We start from the raw sequence: 24,477 nt of genomic DNA on the forward strand, positions 1-24,477 counted from the left end.
GGTTGGGGGGGGTGGGTGGGAGAGAAGAGTGCTGGGAGTAGTCTGCCCAGGGCGTTTAGTCGTGGGAAGAATCCCAACTGCCGATCAGTATGCTCGAGCTTTGGACGATCAGGCTTTGCCTCTATACATGGTCAATGAGGCTACAAGGGCATCTGATCAGACTCCAATAGGACAACGCCATGGCAGTGGTGTAAATCAACCATCAAAGAGGAACAAGGAGTCCAGCTGCAGCACGAGAGGTCGCTCACATCCAGCTGCTGGGCCCAGGAGAGTGGTCATTGCATCTGGAGGTATTCAGGCTCCTTTTGCCTAAGGTGGGGTACACAGTATGCATGTATATGAAAAATCATATATTTTGAGATTTTTGTTTAAGCCTGAAACTTAGTACATTTGTAGATACTTTTAAGGTTTTTTTCCTCTATTGATTTGATTCAAAGCTGAAAAAACACTGTTTCTTTGTGGGAAGTCATATTCCCAACTCTTGCTTGCTGATAAGGCAATTGCCTTGTGAGGGGTGTCAAGGCTGAGCTCAGCCCTTCCTTTTCTGAGCTGGTCGCTTAGCTGTTGGCCAATTACCAGCTCCTATCTCTCCACAATGACTCACCTGTTATGCTGTCCAGCCCAGATGATCTCTGCCTTTGTCTTGGTCAACATCAAAGACTGCGTTCCTGTTAAACACTTGCTTGGCTGACATTCCTTCTGGCTCCAGATCCTGCTTGCTGTTCCACTACGCTGTCCCTGGCTTCTTGACTTTCTGGCTTGTCTATTTGTACCGGTTAACGAACTGTGTTTTTGATATGTTTGTTTTATTAACTTTTATTATTAAACAAGTGTGATTTAACCGTACTTCTGTCTTGGTCTGATTCATGGTTTCTGACAGGGAACTGACAAGTTGTCTGATTTCCCACATGAACTGTGATCTTTTCTCAACCTTGGGTCTTTCTTGTAGTGTTAAATAGTTGTAAAACGTATTTGTAATATTTAAATCTGCGCAATACAGGTGATTGTGGAGACAAATTTCTCAAGGTTTTTCATGGTTCTTTGTTGGTTTTGTTTGCACTAGGGGCCCTTTAGTTAATGAGTATTTGTCAAGCCAAAACTTTGTCCCTTGTCCTAAATATTTAGTTAGATTTATTTTAGAATTCATAGTTCATGAGTTTTATAACTTTATATAGAAATGGCCTGACAGTATATAGCAGTCTTATGACTTCTATCAGTGTCTGGCCGAGCACTAGTTAAAGCTTGGACGAAAAGTGTTTTCTTTCTCCTCTGACTGTCCTATGAGGCTGCATGACCACTGACCCTCTGATCACATGCACCCTCCCCCCCCAAAAAAAAACTAGCAATACACCCCAAACTGAGCATGTGCAGCATGTCTTTAAGGCTCTGTACTAACAGCAGATGGATTGGGAACAGTAAAAGGGAGGATCAGAGAAGACAGGATCATACAGCCTTTTCACACAATGCAGAGGATTAACCCCTTAGGTTCCACAGTGAGTAAAACAAGTGTTTCACTGCATATACAGACTTATTCTATTGTGGGTTTAGTAACAATTTGAGTGGAAAGCACCTGAAAAGAAAAGCATTGATTCCAAAAAATTGAAAAAGGTGATTTCTCCAGTCATCTTCCAGGATGGCACACCTGAGATATGACTGGTCCACCTGACAGGAAACACAATCAACAAGTTTAAAAGTTCCCACCCCTCCCTCAGACGCTCAGTTCTTGATTGCGTTTGCCATAAGTGGCAGCGAAACCAAGTTTTCTCAGTTTTTTTTTTTTTCTCGGGAATGGTTTCCACTGGGAGACTCAAGCAGACTGGGGGTCTGTGGTAGTCTCGGACAACCTCTGATGCTGAGGGCCGCCTGGGGGAAGTTTTCCCAGATAGGGAAGCCATTAACAGCCTCACAGGACCAGGGGAGTTGTCCTTTGTAGTGCTGCTCCCCATTTGTACTGTTGCCTTACCTGAAAACGCCGGTTCTGGTTTCATTGGTGGAGTGCGGGGAGCTGCATCTTTTTCCTATGGCAGCGGTACTGGACACGGATGGCGTGCGTTCCAGCACTACTGCGCATGACTGGAAGTCCGCTGGAGCACCGCGTCACTTGCGGTCATCGTATTTCCAGGCTGGGGCGGTGGAGGTCTCTCTCTGGCGTGATGATGGCTGGTTGCAGGGCGTGCATTCCAACATCACTGGCAACGACCGGAAGTCCGTCGTGAGCGCCCAACGTCATTTCCGGGCGACGGACTTCCACAAAATGGCACCAGTTACCAGCAATAGCGGTAGGGGGTGCAGTGGAGAGCACCCAGGCCACACTAGAAAGGCAGCACTGTGCGCTCGAAGACTCACAACTGCCGCAAACTCCAAGGCAAACAGGAGGGTTCGCTCAAGACTGCACCTGGTCCAGCTATCCTGCAGGGCAGCAAAGTCACTATGGATGTGGAAGGTCCGTCTGAGCAAACTTTTTACTTTGTCCAGGGACTGAAAGCTCTGCCCAGGGGTCAGCCAGTAGGTCCAAAGGAAAAGCTACATCTAAGTCCAGGCACTGTGGTTATTGCAACTCTAAACTAGCACAAGACCACAGCAAGCCCTTTTGCGATAAATACATTTTTAAGCTCGCAGGCAAGGAGACCGCTCAGGTAGTGAAGGAGTGTCGTGCCTTGCAGTCAGAAATGCTAGCCACCCTCCAGTCTTTCCTAACTACACTAGAGAAGGGTCGGGATGAAGGCCCATCTGGTAGAGAGACCTCTCGCTCACAGGAGGACTTTTCCACGTCCTACACGGAAGGTTCCCGGGGCCAGGTCTCCTTTTTGTCTGAGGTGGAGGAGGGAGGGTCAGGTCCCAGATTTTATTACTGGGGAGGAAGATTCGGACCAGGATAGCCAGGGGGAGGCTAAACCTGGGGGGCCTCTTGTTCTCGGCAGAGGACATGGAAGGCTTATTAAAAGCCATTTATGACTCAGAAGATATACAGGTACCCTCTGCTCAGGTTTCAGCATAGGATAGGGTGTATAGAGAAAAAGGGGAAAAAAAAGGCACTAAGGTGAGACACAAACAATTCTATAGATTGATCCTAGACGGATCAGATTTGGCTGTGGGTTAACTGTGTCACATAACTACAGAAAAAAATTTAAGATAAAAATATAAGCTGCGCTAAATCCCACAAACATCAAATTGTGTATACATAAAGTAGCAATGAATTGTGGGCTGTTCCCAGCCTCTGAACATAAATTAAATTAATATGAAATCAAACCATAAAGCATATAAATATTACAAACTCAGACCATGCGAACCGCCTATTCCTTGCAGTATAGGACCAAGTCGCATGCTCCTATGTATAGCAATACAAACTCTAAATACACCCAGTGTATGGATTACAAGTCTGTATGTGTAAATCAAGAGTTCTTTCAAGAATGTGAATAAAGTCCTCCACAAATGAACCATAAGCGATCCACTGCTGTGTGCGATTTAATTAGTGCTTGATCCACCACCAAAAAAATGTAATTTGCCGCTTACCAGAAAATCATGACCCCCCCCCCACTACAGAGGGTCACAAAAGGATTGTAGAAAAACGCTCCCAAAAAATCTTTCTCATAAATTCAGAGGGACTCAGGATAGGTATACCAAAACCATGGAAGAGAAATGAAACTCCAAATAGTGTAAAACCCTTTATTACTAAAAAGTTAAATTGCACTTAGTGTATAAAGAAATCATCAGCCTTAAGTCTGTTGCGCCGGCCGGACGCATGCGGACAGACCTGTTCTCCTGGAACTGTTCCAAACACGAGGTGACGTTAGCGTATCGCTCAACTCTACGCGTTTCACAACAAAATTGCGTCATCCAGGGGCACGAGCGGCATGCTGCATCACCTCCATTTATACTGTCCCTAACCCTCCAAGCCTCACTCTGGGCACCCGGCTGTTCCCACCAAAACCAAGCCTTGTTCCCGTGTCAGATTCTGATTCGCCAGGCCCTCCCCCAGTCATTAATCCCACCAATGAGATCAATAAACCACTCAGGGACTACAAACTGACCAAGCCTCATTCTAACTCCATATGGAAACCACCTAATTACCTGTGTGCTTGATACAAGTGAGGCTGCCATTGGATCAGCAACCTCACAAAGGGACCAATGAAACACTGTGTATTCTGCTGTATTTCCGGGGCACCATGTCTAACCACTGACAGGTCACTTCAATAACAGTAGAGGAAACCAATAAAATTTGGCGTCCTCCGCTCTACTTCCGGTTCATCACATCCGGTTTGCGGCCACATGTGGTCTGACCAAGCCTCGCTTCCATTCTCAAATTACTTCCGGTCAGTCCTATCCAATACACAGTCACTTCCTGCATACCCAAGCCTCACTTTCACTCGTAGCTACTTCCCCAGCCACCCTATGAGTCCTAGCTTCACAGGGATGCTTGCAATCGTGCTAGATGTTGAGATAGCCCACCATCGCAGATTGTTAGGGACCAGCCTAAACACTTCCAAAAATAAAAATGTAAAATACAGCTCCATCAGGTGGGGGGAGGAGGAAAAAACTAAAATAGTGTTTTCCTCCCCCCCCGATGGAGCTGTATTTTACATTTTTATTTTTGGAAGTGTTTAGGCTGGTCCCTAACACAGTGGGTCTGTTTTTATAAGGCATTTGGGGAAGTTAAAGGTAGGAGCTGGCTGCCAGTGTTAAGCCCGAAGTGTGGGTGTGGCCTGTCTGCGATGGTGGGCTATCTCACATCTAGCATGATTGCAAGCATCCCTGTGAAGCTAGGACTCATAGGGTGGCTGGGGAAGTAGCTACGAGTGGAAGTGAGGCTTGGGCATGCAGGAAGTGACTGTGTATTGGATAGGACTGACCAGAAGTAATTTGAGAATGGAAGCGAGGCTTGGTCAGACCACATGTGGCCGCAAACCGGATGTGATGAACCGGAAGTAGAGCGGAGGACGCCAAATTTTATTGGTTTCCTCTAGTGTTGTTATGGAAGTGACCTGTCAGTGGTTAGACATGGTGCCCCGGAAATGCAGCGGAATACACAGTGTTTCATTGGTCGCTTTGTGAGGTTGCTGATCCAATGGCAGCCTCACTTGTATCAAACACACCGGTAATTGGGTGGTTTCCATATGGAGTTAGAATGAGGCTTGTTCAGTTTGTAGTCCCTGAGTGGTTTATTGATCTCATTGGTGGGATTAATGACTGGGGGAGGGCCTGGCGAATCAGAATCTGACACGGGAACGAGGCTTGGTTTTGGCGGGAACAGCCGGGTGCCCAAAGTGAGGCTTGGAGAGTTAGGGACAGTATAAATGGAAGTGATGCAGCGTGCTGCTCATGCCCCTGGATGACGCAATTTTGTTGCGAAACACGTAGGGCTGAGCGATACGCTAACGTCACCTCGTGGGTGGCACAGTGGTGTAGTGGTTAGCACTCTCACCTAGCAGTAAAAATGGTTGCTGGTTCGAATCCCAACCACGACACTACCTGCCTGGAGTTTGCATGTTCTCCCTGTGCCTGTGTGGTTTTCCTCCGGGCACTCCGGTTTCCTCCCACACTCCAAAGACATGCAGCTAGGTTCCAGGAGAACGGGTCTGTCCGCATGCGGCCGGCGCAACGGACTTAAGGCTGATGATTTCTTTATACACTGTAAGTGCAATTATTACTTTTTCGTTTTTAGTAATAAAGGGTTTTACACTATTTGGCGTTTTTATTTCTCTTCCATGGTTTTGGTATACCTATCCTGAGTCCTTCTGAATTTGAGAGATTTTTGGGGAGCGTTTTTCTACAATCCTTATATTGGAGTGGTGGCGCAAGGAGAATATCGAGGACCCCTCTGGATTGGGAGACGATTATATATTCATATGCCTTTTGTGACCCTCTGTAGTGGGGGGTCATGATTTTCTGGTAAGCGGCAAATTTAATTTTTTTGGTGGCGGATCAAGCACTACTTCGCACACAGCAGTGGATCGCTTATGGTTCATTTGTGGAGGACTTTATTCACATTCTTGAAAGAACTCTTTTGATTTACACATCCAGACTTGTAATCCATACACTGGGTGTATTTAGAGTTTGTATTGCTATACATAGGGGCATGCGACTTGGTCCTATACTGCAAGGAATAGGCGGTTCGCATGGTCTGAGTTTGAAATATTTATATGCATTTATTATTTATGGTTTGATTTCATATTAATTTATGTTTAGAGACTGGGAACAGCCCAGAATTTATTGTTACTTTATACACAATTTGACGTTTGTGGGATTTAGCGCAGCTTATATTTTTATCTTTAGGGTGTATAGAGGCCTAGGAAGGTTACCTTTCCTGTCCACCAGTCACTGAAGGATATAATCCTCAGAGAATGGAAGGAATCTGAATGTAAACTTCTCAGGCTAAAAGCCTGGAAGAGAAGATGTCCCTTTAAGGAGGAGGAGGAGGAGGAGAAATTTTTTAAAACTCCCCGTGTAGATGCAGCCCTAGCACAGGTGTCTAAGAGGTCTGATCTGTCCTTCGAGGACTCTGGAAGTATTCAGGACCAGATGGACAAAAAGTCTGAGACTTTACTCAGGAGGGCTTGGGAGGCGAATGCGGTGGCAATGGCGCCCGCCCTAGCCTCTGCCTGTGTAGCCAGAAATGCAGACGCCTGGCAGGTTGATGGAACACGTCTCGTGTAGCAGAGACTAAAGGAATTGTAGACTCGCTGGAGGTAATCGGCAAAGCAGTAGCGTATGTGGCAGATGCAGCGGTGGAGACTGCCAGAACCCCGACTAAGTCAGCAGCACTTCTAAACTCCGCCAGGAGGGCCCTATGGGTAAAAGCCTGGGACGGAGATTTCGCTTCCAAATCTCGTTTATGCAGGATTTCCTTTGAGGGCTCCCTGCTGTTTGGTTAGGGTTTGGATCAGGTCCTGTCCCGGTCTACTGAGTGGGGAAAGAAGTTCCCAGTGAAGCCCAAATGGAAAAGGGGCAAGAGATTTTTTTTCGTGGCCCCCAGTCAAAGACTCAACATAAGGGGAGAAGTGACCAGAAGAAGAAGTGGAATCTTGGAAAGGGAAAGCAAAAAAGTGCAATCCTTTTTTCCGGAGCTTCTCAGAAGGAAGCCAATTGACTCCACCATAAAGGTAGGCGCAAGGCTCTGCAGGTTCCTTTCCGAGTGGGAGAAGGTTACGCAGAGTCCATATATTTTAAGCCTCTTAAAAGAGGGGTACAGACTAGAATTCCAGAGGTTGCCCCCACAGAATTTTCTTATTACTTTTCTCCCCAGGGACCCGTCCAGGGCAGAGGGTCTGCTGGGAAGTATACAAGAGCTGGCAGAGCAAGAGGTTATTGCTCCGGTACCAGCCAGTCAGTTGGCCCAGGGCTTTTACTCCCACGTGTTTGTGGTTCCAAAACCCCCGGGCAAATTTCAGTTAATAAATTTGAGAGGACTCAACCGTTACTTACTGCACAAGAGGTTCAGAATGAAAAGTATTCAGTAAGGAAACCTCTTCAGGCAGGAGTTTTTATGGTCACTCTGGACCTGAAAGACGCATATCTACACATACCCATTGCTCCCGAACACCAGAAATACCTACGTTTTGTTATTTGAATACAGCAGAAGGTAGAACACTGGCAGTTCAGAGCACTCCCCTTTGGGCTGGCGGCCAGCCCAAGGGTTTTCACGAAAGTAATGGCCGAGGTGGTAGCATACTTGCATCTCCAGGGAATAGGTTCGATACCCTACCTGAACGATTTACTGGTCTACAGTGTGGATCAGACGCAAACATCGATACAGAGACACCGTGCTAGGGACTCTAGAGACCTTGGGTTGGATGGTCAGCCAGGAGAAGTCTTCACCTGACACCATCTCAATCCAAGCTGTATCTAGGCTACCTGTTGTACTCACAGGTACAGAGGGTATTCCTACCAACAGAGAAGGTAGTGAAAGTCCAGAATGCAGTCATCGCCCTTCTCGAAAGAGAAGCCTTCCTGAGGTATATAATGAGACTGCTGGGTCTCATGACCTCTTGCATACCGGCAGTCACTTGGGCACATTCTCGGCAGTTTCAGGCCTTCCTGCTTGCCTCGTGGGGAGGAAAAAGAGAAACACTGGAGAGAAGAGTGTCGCTCAGAGGAGGTCACTCTCTCTGCAGTGATGGCTCGACTCAGACAATCTGTCGAAGGATCTCCCCTGGTCCCAGATAGACCCGTTGGTTTTAACCACGGATGCCAGCGCTTGGGGTTGGGGGCTCATCTGGGAGACTGGTATACCCAGGGGTCCTGGAACCGCAGCCAAGCCAGGGAGTCCACCAATTTCAGGGAGCTTCTGGCAGTAGGCAAGGCGCTAAGCTGTTTCCAAGAAGAACTGCAGGGCAGAGAAGTACAGGTCCTCCCGGACAACATGGTCACGGTTGCTTACCTGAACCACCAAGGGGGCACAAGGTCAGGCAGACTGAGGGAGTTGGCACAGCAGATCCTAGAGGAAGCGGAAAGGAAGATACTTTTTCTTTCAGCGATTTCATATAAAAGGGTCGCACAATCTTCAGGCAGACTTTCTAAGCAGACCACCCATTCTTCAGGGAGAATGGGGATCGAACAGAGGTCTTTGCCCTGGTGTGCAGGCATTTGGGCAGGCCAGAAATAGATTTATTTGCTTCCCGGGGGAATGCAAAAGTCCACAGATTTTTCTCCCTTTACAAGGAACAGGAGGCAGATTGGATAGACACCCTTGTACAGGTGTGGAATTTCAGGCTGGCTTATGCCTTTCCTCCACTGGTTCTAATTCCCAGGGTTCTACAGAAGTTGACCCACTCAAGGACGGACCTGGAGCTGATAGCACCCTGGTGGCCCAAGAGGGTTTGGTTCCCCACCATTCAGAGTTGCTCAGTAGCTCCCCGCTGCACCTGCCGGTACGACGAGACCTACTCATTTAAGGTCCAGTCTTTCACCCCGACCCGGACCGTCTCTCTCTGACAGCATGGCTCTTGAGAGGGAAATACTCCATGACAGGGGTTGTTCGGAGAGAGTAATAGACACACTTCTCCAGTAGAAAGGGAGTCACCAGGAAAATTTATGCAAAGGTCTGGAAAGCTTTCTCCCATTGGCTGCAGTCTAAGGAGGGGGCTCTCCAGATGATACCTACCATCCTAGACTTCCTTCAAGAGGGGGTGGACCAGGGATTGGCAGTCAGCACTCTGAAGGTCCAGGTGGCAGCCCTGTTCGTGTTTTTTGACAGGAGGCTAGGACAAGAACCCCTGATAAAAAGATTTGTGTTGGCCAGGGAAAGGGTAGTTCCAGTCAGGTCTGTCAGTTGCCCTCCATGGGACTTATCCCTGGTGTTAGATGACCTAACAAAGGGGCCCTTTAAGCCGTTGGCTCAAATTTCTGTTAGACTTTTATCATTTAAGTTAGCCTTCCGTCTAGCTATCACCACGGCCAGAAGGGTGAGAGATATACAGGCCCTTTCGATTAAAGAGCCTTTTTTGCGTATCCTAGAGGATAGGGTAATCCTCACTCAAAATCCCCTTTATTTGCCAAAAGTAGCTTCTTTATTTCACAGAACACAGGAGATAATTCTCCTGTCTTTCTGCCAGAATCCTAAGAACAAGGAAGAGGAAAGGTTCCATCTCTTAGATGTCAGGCACTGTCTCCTAGTATACTTGGAAAGAGTGATAGACTTTAGGAGATCAAGTCACTTATTAATCACCTTTTCAGGGGAGAGAAAGGGTCTACAAGCCTCTAAACCAGGGATGCTCAACCTGTGGCTCTCCAGCTGTTGCAGAACTACAAGTCCCCTGAGGCATAGCAAGACTTGCACAGCCACAAGCATGACACCCAGAGGCAGAGGCATGATGGGACTTGTAGTTTTGCAACAGCTGGAGTGCCACAGGTTGAGCACCCCTGCTCTAAACCAACAATAGCTAGATGGGTCAGATAAACCATATCTATTGCTTATAGGCAGGCAGGTAAACCAGTGCCAGCCCACCGCCCTGGCGACCTCCTGGGCAGAAAGGGCAGGTGCCTCCATCGACCAGATATGCAGGGCAGCAATATGGACGAGCTATAGGACATTTCTGAGGCACTACAGAGTGGAGCTGTTGTCCCCTCAGGACTTGGCATTTGGCAGGATGGTCCTACAAGCGGTTGTCCCGCCCTAAGGTAGGCCTGAACTTCTTGCTTATTGTCTCAGGTGTGCCGTCCTGGAAGAAGACTGGAGAAAATGACCAGTTACACTTACCGGTAATGGGTTTTCTAGGAAATCTTCCAGGACGACAGGCCTACTTCCCTACCCTTGTTTTATTGGTGTGGTATATTCCTCAAAGAATGTTCCCTCTGACACTGGTGTGGGGCTATCCTTTGCCATAACTGAGTGTCTGAGGGAGGGGTGAGAACTTTTAAACTTGTTGATTTGTTTCCTGTCAGGTGGACCAGTCATCTCTCAGTTGTGCCGTCCTGGAAGATTTCATAGAAAACCAGTTACCGGTAAGTGTAACTGGTCATTTTCCTTCTAAGAACACTCCTCAGTCTGGAAAACATTTCCTAAAGTTGACGCTCTTTGAAAATCTCTAGGACGACAGACTACCTGTCCCAAGATGCATACCGCCTTCACACAAAGGCTAGCCTGAACAGTGTGGCATCTGAGTAGGAGCGGCTCATCAATAAGGGTCTTTCAAAAAGTTGTCTCCACCATTTTAAGTAGTCAAAAATGTTTTACAAATGCCATCTACAATAAAATTTGGAGAATGTTTTTTATCACTGGAAGAAATGAAACCAGGTTGGAGAATGCACCAATTCTCAATACAATTTTAGAATTTCTACAGGTATGTGCAGACCAGACATCTGAGCAACCTAAAAGTTCAGGCAGCAGCCCTAACAAATTTTTGGGGGAATTGGACTCTAGTCAAAGTTTCTAGGGGCGGGGATCGAGGGAGTGACCGGATGTGCGTGGTGCGCAGGGAGCGCTGTGAGAATGCAGTGGGGCTGATGAGAGAGCGATGCCGCCACGCTGTCTCTTCTGCGTCGGAGATGTAAGTCGCAGACCGAGTAAGATCGACGTGAAGCTGGGGGAGGTGCCAGGCCGGAGCATACAGGGAGAGCCTCGAGGTAATGCGAAAGGGCCGGAGCACGCCGAACACTGTCGGGAACGGCCGAGAGTTATTGACGCCGGCCGAGGACACTCCGGATATCTCGGATAAGTACAGGAGCGGAGACACGGCTTTGTTTTAATCGTGGTGTTTGTGAGTACCCCCTACGGGGGAAAATAGCTTAGGAGGAGCCCTCCAGTGGTGAGGACAAGCAGATGTCCGTTGTACTTGAGGTATCCGGTCCGTAGATCATTAAGACTGTTTATTTGATGTAAGGGTGACAAGGAAGCAGGATACAGGTCATCTCCTCTTTGCCTGGCTATCTATTCATTTTTTCTCTCCCAGAACTGTATGGAACTGTAAGGTGTATTTGCTTATATAGGTACCTGTCAGCTGTCCGTCTGTTGAGGTCTCCCTGTGGAACGCAAGAACTCTTATTATCATTTTAATGACATTCCAGTGATATGCTTTAAAACGCACTCCTCTGCACTCCTCTGCTTTTTGTATATTTATTTAATTTTAAATGAGATACAAGGGTAGTAACGGACGATACAGCTACACATTCTATTAAAAAGGAAAGGGAAGAAGGAAAAAAAAGGGAGAAAAAAAAAATAAACTCAGGTTATACTCTGGTAGTATGTACCTGTAAACAGCAGCCTGTAAGAGTCCTCTTTTTTTTTTTTCTCCTCCCCCCCTCTCTCCCCCCTTATGTAGCACAGAATTATAATTACGTTTGAAGGGACTTAATCCCCAGGATTTCCAGGATCATCTTTTGGGTTTCACCCGGGGAGGTGGAACCGCTGTACACAGCATCTGTGTCTCTGGTCTCCCTCCATTTGTGTGTTTTTTTTTTTTTTTTTTTTCCCTCTTTCCTTTCCCTATCACCAGTCTGGAATTGGACGGGGGAATCCTCCCCTTTTTGCAAAAGTAAAAAAAATGTCAAGGCGACGAGGAGAGGATCAGTCGCAGCAGGAAGGCACGGGGTCACAACACCTCCGCTCTTCCAAAGAAAAGGAAAAAAGTAACCAGGCAGCAATGACAGCTGCAGCAAAATTAGAGCGATTTGTGCATACCCCGGTTCAAACTCCAACAAAGGGGGGACAGGCGGTACAAACTAAAATTCATCATGGGGGCCCCACTGATAGAAAAAGCCAAGGCCAAACGGCATCTTTGGCCATGACAGTATCTGAATGTAAGAGCAAAAGTAGTAAGAGTCAGCGGGACACTAAAGGCGACATGGACCCAGCTGTGAGTAATGGCACATTGGAGGAGGAGGCCCCAACTTTGAAGCATGTTTTGCAAGCGGTAAACGCATGTAAACTGTCCCTGGGAGAGCTGGCAGTTCAGTTCACAGGAATGAAGGAGGAAATATCACTAGCACGTCAAGATATTCAAAAAGTAGTTGAAAGAACAACGGTGCTGGAAACGAGAATAAGTCAACTAGAAGATGATATTTATCCAATACAGTTGGAAGTTAAGAACATGAAAAAGCAATTGGACAGCTATGCTACTAAAATGGACGAATTAGAAAATAGATCTCGCAGGGATAATATTAGGATGTTGGGGTTGCCTGAGAAAAATGAAGGCCCGGACGCTATAAAATTCCTGGAGACCTGGTTTGTAGATATGTTTGGAAGAGAAGGCTTTTCACCATTTTTTGCGATAGAAAGAGCTCATCGGCTTCCCTTTAGAGCCCCGCCGCCTGGAGGTCGTCTTAGACCTATGCTGTTGAAGCTCTTTAATTATAAGGATAAGGTGACACTAATGCGTAAGGCGAGGGAGATGGGGAACATCTCCTTTAAAGGTTCAAGGATCTCACTTTATCCAGATTACTCCCCCGAATTGCAGAGACGCAGAGCGGAATTTCGGGCAATTAAGGCCACCCTGCAGCTATATAAAGTAACTTACGCACTTTTATATCCAGCAAGACTGCGTGTGATGACCCCGGAGGGGGCACAGATTTTTGAGTCAACAGATGGGGCATTACATTGGCTGGAAGTTAATAAGGAGTCCCTACAGAGTAGCCAGGGGGAGAGGTTATAAGTTGACTGTCAAAGAAGGAAAAGAAAAAAAAAAAAGAGAGCGAGAAGAAAAAGGGGAGGGGGGGAGGAGAAAAAGGGGGAAGGGAGGAAAAACTAGTCGGACTTGGAAATATGTGTTGGTAGGACGGGGGAGGAGATAGCGGGGGCGGTGTTTGTGAGTTTGGGTAATAGGTGGGGTATGGATGTTACGGTCACGTTAAACTCCCCAAGGGAGCACCTTGATAGGTGGAGGGAAGGGAGGGAGGGTTGGGAAGCTTGGGAGGGGTAAATGGGAGGGAAGGGGGGGAGGGGTGGTCAACGGGTTGTTGGGGGGAGGATGGGGGGTGGAGGGGAATTTTTTTTTAAAGAAAATCACGTGAAGGTAAAATTTGAATATAGCACGATAAATGTACAGGAGAATAAGATAAATAACACTAAGTATCATTACAGGGTATCACATTTTAAGGGTTAAATTTAAATTTAAGCCACAAATACACCAAATTTGGAAAACCCAATTGGTGGTGAAACTGGGGTTGGTGCACTTATTGAAGATTGGTATACTGGTAGGGTTTACATATAAGTACTACATATATTTGCGTTACTTAGTTGCGAGGTGTTTTCCTCCCGTTGGCCCGTTTCTTCTTTTGTCTGATAGCATAGATGACACAGGCTAAAATTCTTAACATCGGGTCCTGGAATGTGAGGGGCCTGGGCACCCCGGTTAAAAAGGCGACAGATTTTGCTATGCTGGAGAGATTTGATGTGGGGCTGGCCTGCCTGCAGGAGACTCACCTAACAAATGTGTCTAAATCACAATTGAATAACAGGAGCTATCAACAGCAGTATCACTCAGTATATTCCTCTTATTCAAGGGGGGTAAGTGTGATAATAAAAGAGGGGATGAGTTTCTCCTGCAGGCAGGTCAGCATTGACGAACTGGGCCGTTATGTTTTTTTGTATGGCAAACTAGAGGGTAGTTACTGCATCCTGGCAAACATATACATACCCCCACCGTTTAAAATGGAGGTTGTGTATAAATTGATGGAATTTATTGGGGATAAAGAAGGTATCCCGATTATAGCGCTGGGAGACTTCAATTAAGTTTTTGATGTAGATATTGATAGGTTTCCCCCTAAGGTGCGACCCCGGGGTACGGGAGAAACTAGGTTGAGCTGCTTCTTGAAGGAAATAGGGTTAACGGACCTGTGGAGAGAGAGAAACCCGAAAGTTAAACAATACTCCTGTTTGTCGGGATCCTATGCTACCCTATCTAGAATAGATATGGCTATAGGAAATGCAGAAATGGCACAAAATATAAGAGACATAGAATATATGCCCAGAGGGATCTCGGACCACTCTTTGGTAAGGGTAGTATTAAACACAGGGGTGAAAAAAACTCAACCGAACTGGAAGATTAGTCCTTTTTGGTTGGAACTAATAAAGGATGAAGAGGAGGTTATGCCAAAAATACAAGAGTTTATACGTTTTAATGTGGGTACTGCTCCAATTACTGTAATCTGGGATACCTTAAAGGCTTTTCTGAGGGGTACCCTGATCCAGCAGGTAGCAAGAATGAAGCGAAAATCCAGGCTGTGGGAGGAGAGTATTAGGAAGGAATTATTAGAGGCGGAAAACTATGTAAAAGATCCAACCCCAGAAAAACAAAAAATATGGCTAAATAAACAACAAGGTTATAAGACAGCAATTATAAAAAAGGAGAAAGCAAACAAATTTTTTTTGAAACAATGTTATTTTGGTGAAGGAGAGGGGGTGGGCAGATTGCTTGCTCAGCTGGTAAAAACAAATGCCCCTCCCTCAGCCATTTCTAGCATCAGAGCCTCAAATGGGGTACCGACACGAAGGGGGGGAGGAGATAGTAGAAACCTTCGGAAATTATTATAGGGAGTTGTACCGGTCACAAGGAGTAGGGGAGGAAGGGGAGATAGATAGATTTCTGGAAGGTCTGGAAATGGTGACTCTTACTCAGGAGGAGAGGGAAGCATTAGATGCCCCAATAACTATTGATGAATTACAGCAGGCAGTGGCTGGGATGCCTAATCAAAAGGCCCCAGGCCCGGATGGGCTGCCGGTAGAAATATATAAACATTATGGAGAATTGCTGCTTCCAGAGTTGTATAAGACACTAATGGGTACAGTGAAGGAGGGACAGCTGCCTGTCTCGAATGAATGAATGAAATACTTGTATAGCGCACAATGCGAACTGAATCGCCTCTAGGCGCTGACGGAGGCAACAATTATTGTGGTCCCCAAAGCAGATAAGGATCCGCTGGAAGTGGCCTCATATAGGCCAATTTCGTTACTGAATTCGGATGAAAAAATCTTGGCCAAGGTACTTTCAAATAGGCTGAATCACTTCATCACAAAGTTGGTACATCCAGACCAAACGGGATTTATCCTGGGAAGGTCCACTAGTATGAATATCAGAAGGACTTTTTTAAACATGCAGATTCCCTCAGAGAATATGGGGGCAAGGGCTATAATGTCCTTGGATGTAACAAAGGCCTTTGATAGCCTGGAGTGGAAGTATCTTTGGCATGTGTTAGAGAAAATAGGACTTGGCCCTTCCTTTATTGGTTGGGTCAAATTGATGTATAATGCCCCTAGTGCCAGGGTAAGGGTTAATGGCTGATACTCTGAAAAGATCGAAATGAGCAGAGGGACAAGGCAAGGTTGCCCGTTGTCTCCTCTGCTCTTTGCATTGGCTATAGAGCCATTGGCAATAGCTATTAGGGCTGACCCCGGGATTAAGGGATTCCAAAGAAAGGGGGAGAGACAGGAAAAGATTGCTTTATACGCGGATGATGTCCTACTTTTTCTGGGGGATACGGGTCTGTCTTTGAGACAGGCAGTTACCCTAGTAGAGGGCTTTGGAAAATTTTCAGGATTGGCCATAAATTGGGGGGGGAAGTCTGAGCTGCTCCGGGTCGACTCCATGGATGCTGCGGCTGCGCCGGGGGGAGTACAAGTGAGGGTGGTAGATGCTATGAAGTATCTTGGTATATATTTGACAGTGAACCCCGACCAGTACATCAACAAAAATTTTATTCCACTGTTGAATAGATTTAAGTGTAAGTGTGATGTCTGGAGTAGGCTTCCGTTATCAGCGATGGGTCGTTGCAGCTTGATTAAGATGATATGGATGCCACAATTGCTATATGTCTTACATAATGCACCGGTATGGATATGCAAAAAGTGGTTTAAAAAACTGGAAACCCTCTTCTGGGAGCTTATCTGGAGGAAGGGCACGGCCCGGTTACGGGGAAGGGGGCGAGGACAAGAGGGGGAAGGGGGCGAGGGGGAAGGAGGGGAGGGGGTAAGGGGGGGAAAAGGACAAGAAATAAAATTAGGCTGTTGTTTCTTTTTGTTAGAACGATTTGTAATTTTTGATGGAAAATTTAATAAAGAATATTGAAAATAATTATAGGCCACGATGATGAGGAATCATGCCGAGACATAAATGAGCTGTAAGGTGATTGAGTCTCTTGCATAGGATTTCTGATGTGGAGAAAAAGAAAACAAGAGAAAAAAAAAATAAAAAATTTCTAGGGGCAGTTTCTAGAAGAAAAGCACAACATGCAGCCAGCTTTCCCTCTTGTGGTTTAGGAAAGGTCTTCAGGAGTTTTTTTTTTTTTTTTTTTTTTTTTTTGCATGAACCCTTCAAACTCTTGGCTGAATGCTCAAATATTTACTCTCAAATAGGCACTATTGGTGGCGTTGGTATCAGCAAAAAGAGTTGGTGCGCTGCAGGCTCTTTCCACCAGAGAAACTTATTGCAACATTCTTATGGATAAAGTAATCTCACTTGATCCAGCATTTTTAGAAATGTGGCAACGAACTTCCACAGTCGGAAAGGGTATGTATTCTTTTTTTTGCGGGAACCCCAATAACAAAAATGATGCCAGATTACATATATTGAGCGCACAAAGGAGTGGAGAAATTCCTCTAGCCTATTTTTTACATTTTTTTTTTTTTTTTTTAAGGAATAAACTCCTCTAAAGGCACTATAGTGAGATGGTTACATGAAGAGGGGGGGGGGCGCTTACAAAGCAGCCACACTACTTCCCCCGCAGTGGCTTGAAGCTCATTTAATCAGAGCAACAGCATCCTCCGGGGTAGAAAAATCTGGAAATTCCCCTGGATGGTTGTGCAGCGCAGCAATATTGTCTATTTACTACTGGTTAGAGCTAACCTCCAATATATAGTTACATAGTTACATAGTTACATAGTTAGTAAGGTTGAATAAAGACACCAGTCCATCCAGTTCAACCTGAGTGAGTGTCTACAATTGTCCCTATCCCTGTACATTGCACACTCACATCGGTCCCTACCCTTAAGGAGCCCACAATCCAAGGTCCCCATTCATATACTAGGGCCAATTTTGGACAGAAGCCAATTGACCTGCCTGCATGTCTTTGGAGTGTGGGAGGAAACCGGAGTACCCGGAGGAAACCCACGCAAGCACAGGGAGAACATGCAAACTCCAGGCAGGTAGTGTTGTGGTTGGGATTTGAACCAGCAACCCTTCTTACTGCTAGGTGAGAGTGCTAACCACTACACCACTGTGCCGCAGTCATTTAGCAGGAAGGTCTTACAAGCAGCGCCCCTTCCTCCAAATATATGCATTCCTATCCCATACTCTCATTTAAGTTGTCCTGAAGGTGACTTGGAAAAACACAGTTATTACCTATTAACTGAATTTCCAAGAATCTTCCAGGACAGCAGTTTCCCTCCCGATGGGGACAACAAGTTGGTTATTTTATGTCAAGGAAGTTGTTTTACTTTTACGCTGTATGTTTTCTAGGCCTTATTTTCTAGGGTTATATTGTAATACTGAGGACCTGAGGTGGGGTAGAGGTCTTTATACAAAAAAGTTGATCATGTGTTTCCTGGCGTGAGGAGCCAATCTCTCTCATGTAAGCTGTCCTGGAATTTCAGTTCACAGGTAAGAACGGTTGTCTCATTTATTTTTCTGGATTTCAGACCTATTTTCAAAGTTATGTGATGACTGCGGAAGGAACCTAATTCTACTGCTAAATACTGTAATTGGTGGGTTAAGATGGGTGCTGAAATATTCAACTTCCTTGTGTGTTATGTTAATTTAGTAGGCACACAGCTATGAAAATCATTCAGTCTCATGTAGGGCTGCAAATAACTATTATTTTCATAATTGATTAGCTGGCCGACTTATTGTTTCGATTAATTGGTTAATAACCTTTAAAAAAAAAAAAAAAAGTGGGTCAAATTGACTTTCATTTTCAACCACAGTGACGGGAAAATTTGGAAATGGAAAACTTCTTTAGTCAAAGGAATTTTCAGACAATGTATGTGGTTTTTGTTTAGAAATTACATTCATTTTAAAAACAGAATGTTAAAAACTGAATTTCAAACAAAATTCTTTCATTCGGCGAATGTACAACGATTTTTCGTTTGAATATTCTCATCTGAAAACTGATGTGTGGCCAGCATAAGGCTCGGTACACACCTATGCAGTTTTCTTTTGATCTGTTCCTGCAGTGCTTTTTGCTGTAAGTTTTGATTTTTGCATGTGTGATTTTACTGCAATTTGCATTTTTTTGGGCAGATTGAAAAACATAAATTTCTGCAAAAACACATTAAATGATTTTCTGCAGCTTCTCCATTGCAGTATATTGAACCAGTAAAGCACCATTTTGTGTTTAAAGTCCCTGACCCTTTCAGATGTGAACGTGTCCCATAGGAAACCATGTAAATGAACAGTAGTGCATTTCTGCAAAAAGCACCAATCAACACACAGATGTGAACCAGGTCTAAGATGTTTAGTAACATAATGGGGTTAAAAAAACTAAAATTAGCCCTTTATAGTAGAAAAAAACAGATAATCACTACTGTAAGGGGTTCATTTTTTTACTGAAGAACAGTGAAAGTAATATTTACAGTAGCGATTGCTGTTTTCGTACTATAAATGGCTCTTTTTTTATTTTTTTAAACCCCAATATGTTGCTGCTGATTATTCAATTATGAAAATAATAATCTATTAATTTCATAATCGATTACCGTATATACTCGAGTATAGGCCGACCCGAATATAAGCCGAGGCCCCCAATTTACCCCCAAAAAAACTGGCAAACTTATTGACTCGTGTATAAGCCGAGGGTGAGACATGCCTGTCCATCCCTGTGTGTGTGTCCGTCCATCCCTGTGTGTCCGTCCATCCCTGTGTGTCCGTCCATCCCTGTGTGTCCGTCCATCCCTGTGTGTCCGTCCATCCCTGTGTGTCCGTCCATCCCTGTGTGTCCGTCCATCCATCCCTGTGTGTCCGTCCATCCATCCCTGTGTGTCCGTGTGTCCATCCATCCATCCATCCCTGTGTGTGTGTGTGTCCATCCATCCATCCATCCCTGTGTGTGTGTGTGTCCATCCATCCATCCATCCCTGTGTGTGTGTGTCTCCATCCATCCATCCATCCATCCCTGTGTGTGTGTGTCTCCATCCATCCATCCATCCATCCCTGTGTGTGTGTGTCTCCATCCATCCATCCATCCCTGTGTGTGTGTGTATCCATCCATCCCTGTGTGTGTGTGTGTCTCCATCCATCCATCCATCCATCCGTGTGTGTGTGTCTCCATCCGTGTGTGTGTGTGTGTGTGTGTGTCCAGCCTACCTGTGTCCCGAGCCTTTGTCCCGAGCCTCCGTCCCGTGTCGTGCCTTGCCTTCGTCCCGTCCCGTCCCGTCCCGTGCCGTGCCGTGCCTTGCCTCCGTCCCGTGCCCTCTTCGTCGGCGGCCATTGTAAAATTCAAAAGCCGCGCCTCCTCCTTCGCCTGTGATAGGCGGAACACTGAATTTCCCAGCAGCCTGTGTTCCGCCTATCACGGACGTCGTATCATCCTCGTCCGTAGTACGAGGATGAGAAGATGCCCGTGATAGGCGGAACACAGGCTGCTGGGAAATTCAGTGTTCCGCCTATCACAGGCGAAGGCGGAGCCGGAGGCGCGGCTTTTGAATCATAGAATGGCCGCTGTCTGTCTGCTCGACACGCTGATCGAGCGGGCAGACAGCGATGACTCGAGTATAAGCCGAGGGGGGCACTTTCAGCCTCAAAAAAGAGGCTGAAAATCTCGGCTTATACTCGAGTATATACGGTAGTTGTTTCAGCCCTAGTCTCATGTTAAAGTGATTAAGAGAGAGCAAAAGGATGCCATCAGAGGCGGACTTTGCATTCATGGTTCACTTTCTTATTTATAGCTCCCACTCAAACTAGTTATTTTAAACCCAAGGAAAATATTACAAAATAACCCCAAACGCTTACTTTGTTTTTCAGCTTTTCACACTCTTCTAGGCAAAGGCTAGATCTCTTGACCTTCTCTTAGCATGCTGAGGATGCCAAATTCTGTAACAATGGTTGTAAGATTAAGTTTAATCTAGTATTAGTGGATGAAGGCTGGGAATGCAGCAACCTTGCATTTTTCAAAGAATGAACACTATAAGGTCTATTTTGTGTGAGCCTTTCTTAAAGTCGTAGGGGTACTAAAACTGGAGAGGGACACCCCTCCTCATTGGCTGAGACAGCAGCGTAGCGCCATTGGTTCCCATTGCTGTCAATCGGTCAGAGGAGAGAAAGGTGGTGGGGCCAGGCTGTGGCTCTGGGTCTGAATAGACACAGGGAGCTGCGGCTTGGCTGGGGTGCACCCATAGCAAGCTGATTGCTATGGGGGCATGCAACAGGAGAGGGACCTGAGAAGAGGAGGATCTGGGCTGCTCTGTGCAAAACCACTGCACAGAAGGGGGCAAGTATAACAGGTTTTGTTATTTTTAAAGTGTTAAGGTAAAAAAAAACTTTGTTCTATAGTTCCTGCTGATATAGAATACGAAGTTCCCCAGTGCATGTTTTATAAAAATATGCTGTATAATGGCTTTATAGCGCAGTTTGGCGCTCAGCTGACTGCCTGCTGGTGTCCTGTCTCAATGCGATGGCTGCAAGGGGAGGTGCTGGGAAACCCCCGCTGATGTCATCCGAGACGAGAAGATCGGTAGGCAGTCATGTGAGCACTGAACGGCACTCTGAAGTAAGCTATTATACAGCATATTTTTATTAATGACATCCACTGGGGAGCTTAGTCTTCTATATCTGCAGGAACTTTAGAAGAACAACACTTTTATGTAGAGCAGGGTAGGCTGGTCTGGGAGCTGACAGGCTGCGGATGACGGAGGCACATACTCGGACCATGGTGTCAGGTATGTGCGTGTATGTATATCTCTCTATCTCTATCATAGTTTTGAATTAACAAAAGCTTTAACTAAAAAATAAACTAGACTTTGGTATCACATTTAAGCTTTGACAAAATCCTGGCTGATTGGCTTTGATGCAGAGCTGGACCCGGTTCTGCACTCCTCCAGTTTTAGTAAATCAACCCCAAAGTGTGGCCAATAAATCTGTCATTTAAGGGCTTTGTGCTATAGGCACTATGGGGTTGATTTACTAAAACTGGAGAGTGCAAAATCTGGTGCAGCTGTACATAGTGAACCTCTAAATTCAGCTTCTTCAGTTAAGAGAAAATAAAATAAAAAATGGAAGCTGATTCATTTCTGCACCAATTTTTGGACCAGTTTTAGCAAATCAACCCCTGTTTCATTACTCAACTTGCTTACTAAACAGGTAAAATTTAATGAGTGACTTAGTTTGACTTAAGAGAATATAGCACTTTTTCAGATTCGTGCATAGTCCTATACAATCGCAAGGTAAACTACAATAGAAACGCCAATAGTTGGGTATTGGCAGAAGGATAGCCTCAAATCTTTTTGTAAAATTGCATGCACATGAAAATGATAGCAATCCAACAGCATATGTATGTGAAAGCCCTATGTGCTACATCTGGTTCTGTGGTATTTTGTGTAGGACCTTTATCCAAATATCTTTGTTTCAGGCAAACCGGCTACATCAGGATCTGCAGTTTCAGAAAAAGTGAGGACTCGTCTTGAGGCACTTGATGATTTGGAGGAAGTAAGTACCACTTTGCTGTATGCTAGGGAACAAAGCCAGATTTAGGACCCATTCACACCTATGTGTTTGTGATTTACCTGCATTTTACCTATTTTCAATGCATGTTGTAATGTAACATGACACGCTATTGCACCGTTCCATACACCTCACAAAGCGGAAGACACACAAGAAAATCGAATAGTATGATTTTCCAAATTGCTGTTTTCCAAAAACAATGCAGAGATGTGACACAGCATATATAACATAAGGACTATGCACACATGCAGTGTAGTGCGGTGCAATGGTACGTTGTAAACGGCTCTCCATTAATGGTAAAATCCTCATTTCTCTTATATTCACCATCCGACACGGCTCCTATCTGTAACTAAATGGGTTTGTTAGCCTGCCACTAGAACTAGGCAAAATTGTAACACAATACTGGCTCTCTGTGCTTTTCTATGCATCGAAAAAAAAAACATAACTGATGGGAGGGGCCTTGAGGGTATTACACATAACCTTCTGAAAGCATCACAGCACCCTACTCGGTTCTCTTTTCAAGAACCCTCCAGCTCTGATGTAAGCAATGGGCTGGCTCTTGGGAGTAGTTGATCAAAATGGTGCAATGCCTTGATGGGTGGATTCAAAGCATAAAAACAGGAGCAGTCCTTGCAGACTGCATTTACTTGCAGACTTCGCCAGGTAATGCCCACATGTGATGATTTGCTTTTGTGAGTGAAAGAACTAATACAATGAGTAAAGCGGTGGGCCAAGGACAGTAAGGCTAAGGTGAAAAGTTTTTTTAAATGATGCTGGATGTCCTCCATCCAGAAAATTAGGCGGGCTCTAGATGTCTTGCTGCAACCTTCAATGCACAATAACAAGTGCAATAAAATTCAACTTCAAGCAAGCAGATGTCTAGTCATCGTTTTTTTTTTTTTTTTTCTTTACTTTTCAGTCTCTAATTATGATGACCATAAACCTGAAATCTTCAGTCATTATTTTCCTCTTCCTCATTTATGGTGTATAAGGTTTTGAATGGATTTATTTGCTCGTTTCGTTTTAGAAAAATTGAAAAAAAAACTGGTTTTCTGAAAACCTTAACACTGTGTGCTTTCCCTTGGGCTGTTACACACTAGTTAGGCAGCAGAATGGCAGCGGGGTAACAGGCGGTGGAATGCTGTGTTCCAGCACTTGGCACTGATAGGAAGACTGTACTGTGAATGGAGAGTACGCCACCCACTGTACAATTTAAGTCCCAGCCTGAGGAGAAAGTGTGGGGCAGGAGCCTGATCGAGTAAGTGATCACCAATTAGAGAGGAGGAGATTAACATTCACTTACAACTGACATTCCCTTGCTTGGTTATCAGTGGCTGTGAACTTAACCCTTTAACTTTTCCTTGCCTGGCATTGTTGGTCATGACTGACATTTTTATTCTTTGATTTTCAGAAGTACAAGGAAAAAAATAAACTTGGGTACAGTTCACCAGAAGGATATGGTAGGCTTACACTTGCGTCAAAACGTGGCATTTTACAAATTTTTAATTTAAGAGAAGACAATTTCCAAATTATACAAGTGTTTAAACGTATTAGAAAAGAAGGGGGAACATAACCAGTCAGGCATCAATCTGACTTACCAAAACTAAGCCCCGGATACAAATCCCAGCGTGGGGTCACTGCAGGGGGGGGGGGGGCAGGCATACCCAGAGTGTACCCACTGCGTGTCAGAAAATGGCCTAATTTTTTAATATGAGAGGAAGACTATAAGAGAAAAAAGGCAGGGAAAGAGGGATGAGGCGGGGGCTCCATGTTTTCGAGTACACCTCTCGCTTTTGTTCTGTCAATACTGGTCAGGGAATCCCTGTGAGACATCTGGTGCATAGATACGTGCATGGTAGGAAAGTACAAATACCCCCCAAATTGCCTTTTTTTGGAAAGTAGACATTCCAAGGTATTTAGAAAGGGGCATGGTGAGTTTGTAATTTTTTCCCCTAATTCTTTGCAAAATCAAGATTTTTTTCGTTCGTTGGGCACAGCTCCATTAAATTTTGACTGTAGGGTTATTAAGCCACCTTCAGACGAGGACTAGGCAGAACGTGTAATACATGTGAAAACAGAACTGTACAGTTCTGCCTAGAGGTCGACCGATATGGGTTTTTCTCTGGCCGATGGCGATATTTAGAAATCATGGCGGCCGATAGCCGATATATGATGCAGATTTTTTTGGGCCGATATGTTAGGCCGATATTTTTTTTTTTTTTTTTTTTTTTTTTAATCCCCCTAGATTTTATGAGATCAAACACACCTTTCCCACTGTGACAGTTTTCAGGCGCTTTTGGGCTAAAAATAGCGCCTGTAAAGTGCCTGCAAAACGGCTCCCCTGCAGTCTGTGTGAAAGACAGAGTGCTTTCACACTGAGTGCCCGCTCACACAGGGGCGT

The 24,477-nt window shown here is 45.3% G+C and overlaps 1 protein-coding gene across 7 annotated transcripts in view; it reads left to right on the forward strand.

The window, feature by feature from the left end:
* Positions 1 to 24,477, forward strand: part of VPS35L (VPS35 endosomal protein sorting factor like) — a 1,440,208-nt gene that overhangs the window by 213,187 nt on the left and 1,202,544 nt on the right. For all 7 annotated transcript variants that reach the window (XM_077448861.1, XM_077448865.1, XM_077448864.1 and 4 more), the window contains one exon: positions 21,985 to 22,061. In XM_077448861.1, coding sequence (XP_077304987.1) covers positions 21,985 to 22,061 — 77 coding nt within the window. The remainder of the gene's footprint in view (positions 1 to 21,984; positions 22,062 to 24,477) is intronic.

This window comes from Lithobates pipiens, unplaced genomic scaffold, assembly GCF_037356315.1.
Source record: "Lithobates pipiens isolate NorthernLeopardFrog02 unplaced genomic scaffold, aLitPip1_a1.2 Scaffold_22, whole genome shotgun sequence".
NCBI classification, from domain to species: domain Eukaryota; kingdom Metazoa; phylum Chordata; class Amphibia; order Anura; family Ranidae; genus Lithobates; species Lithobates pipiens.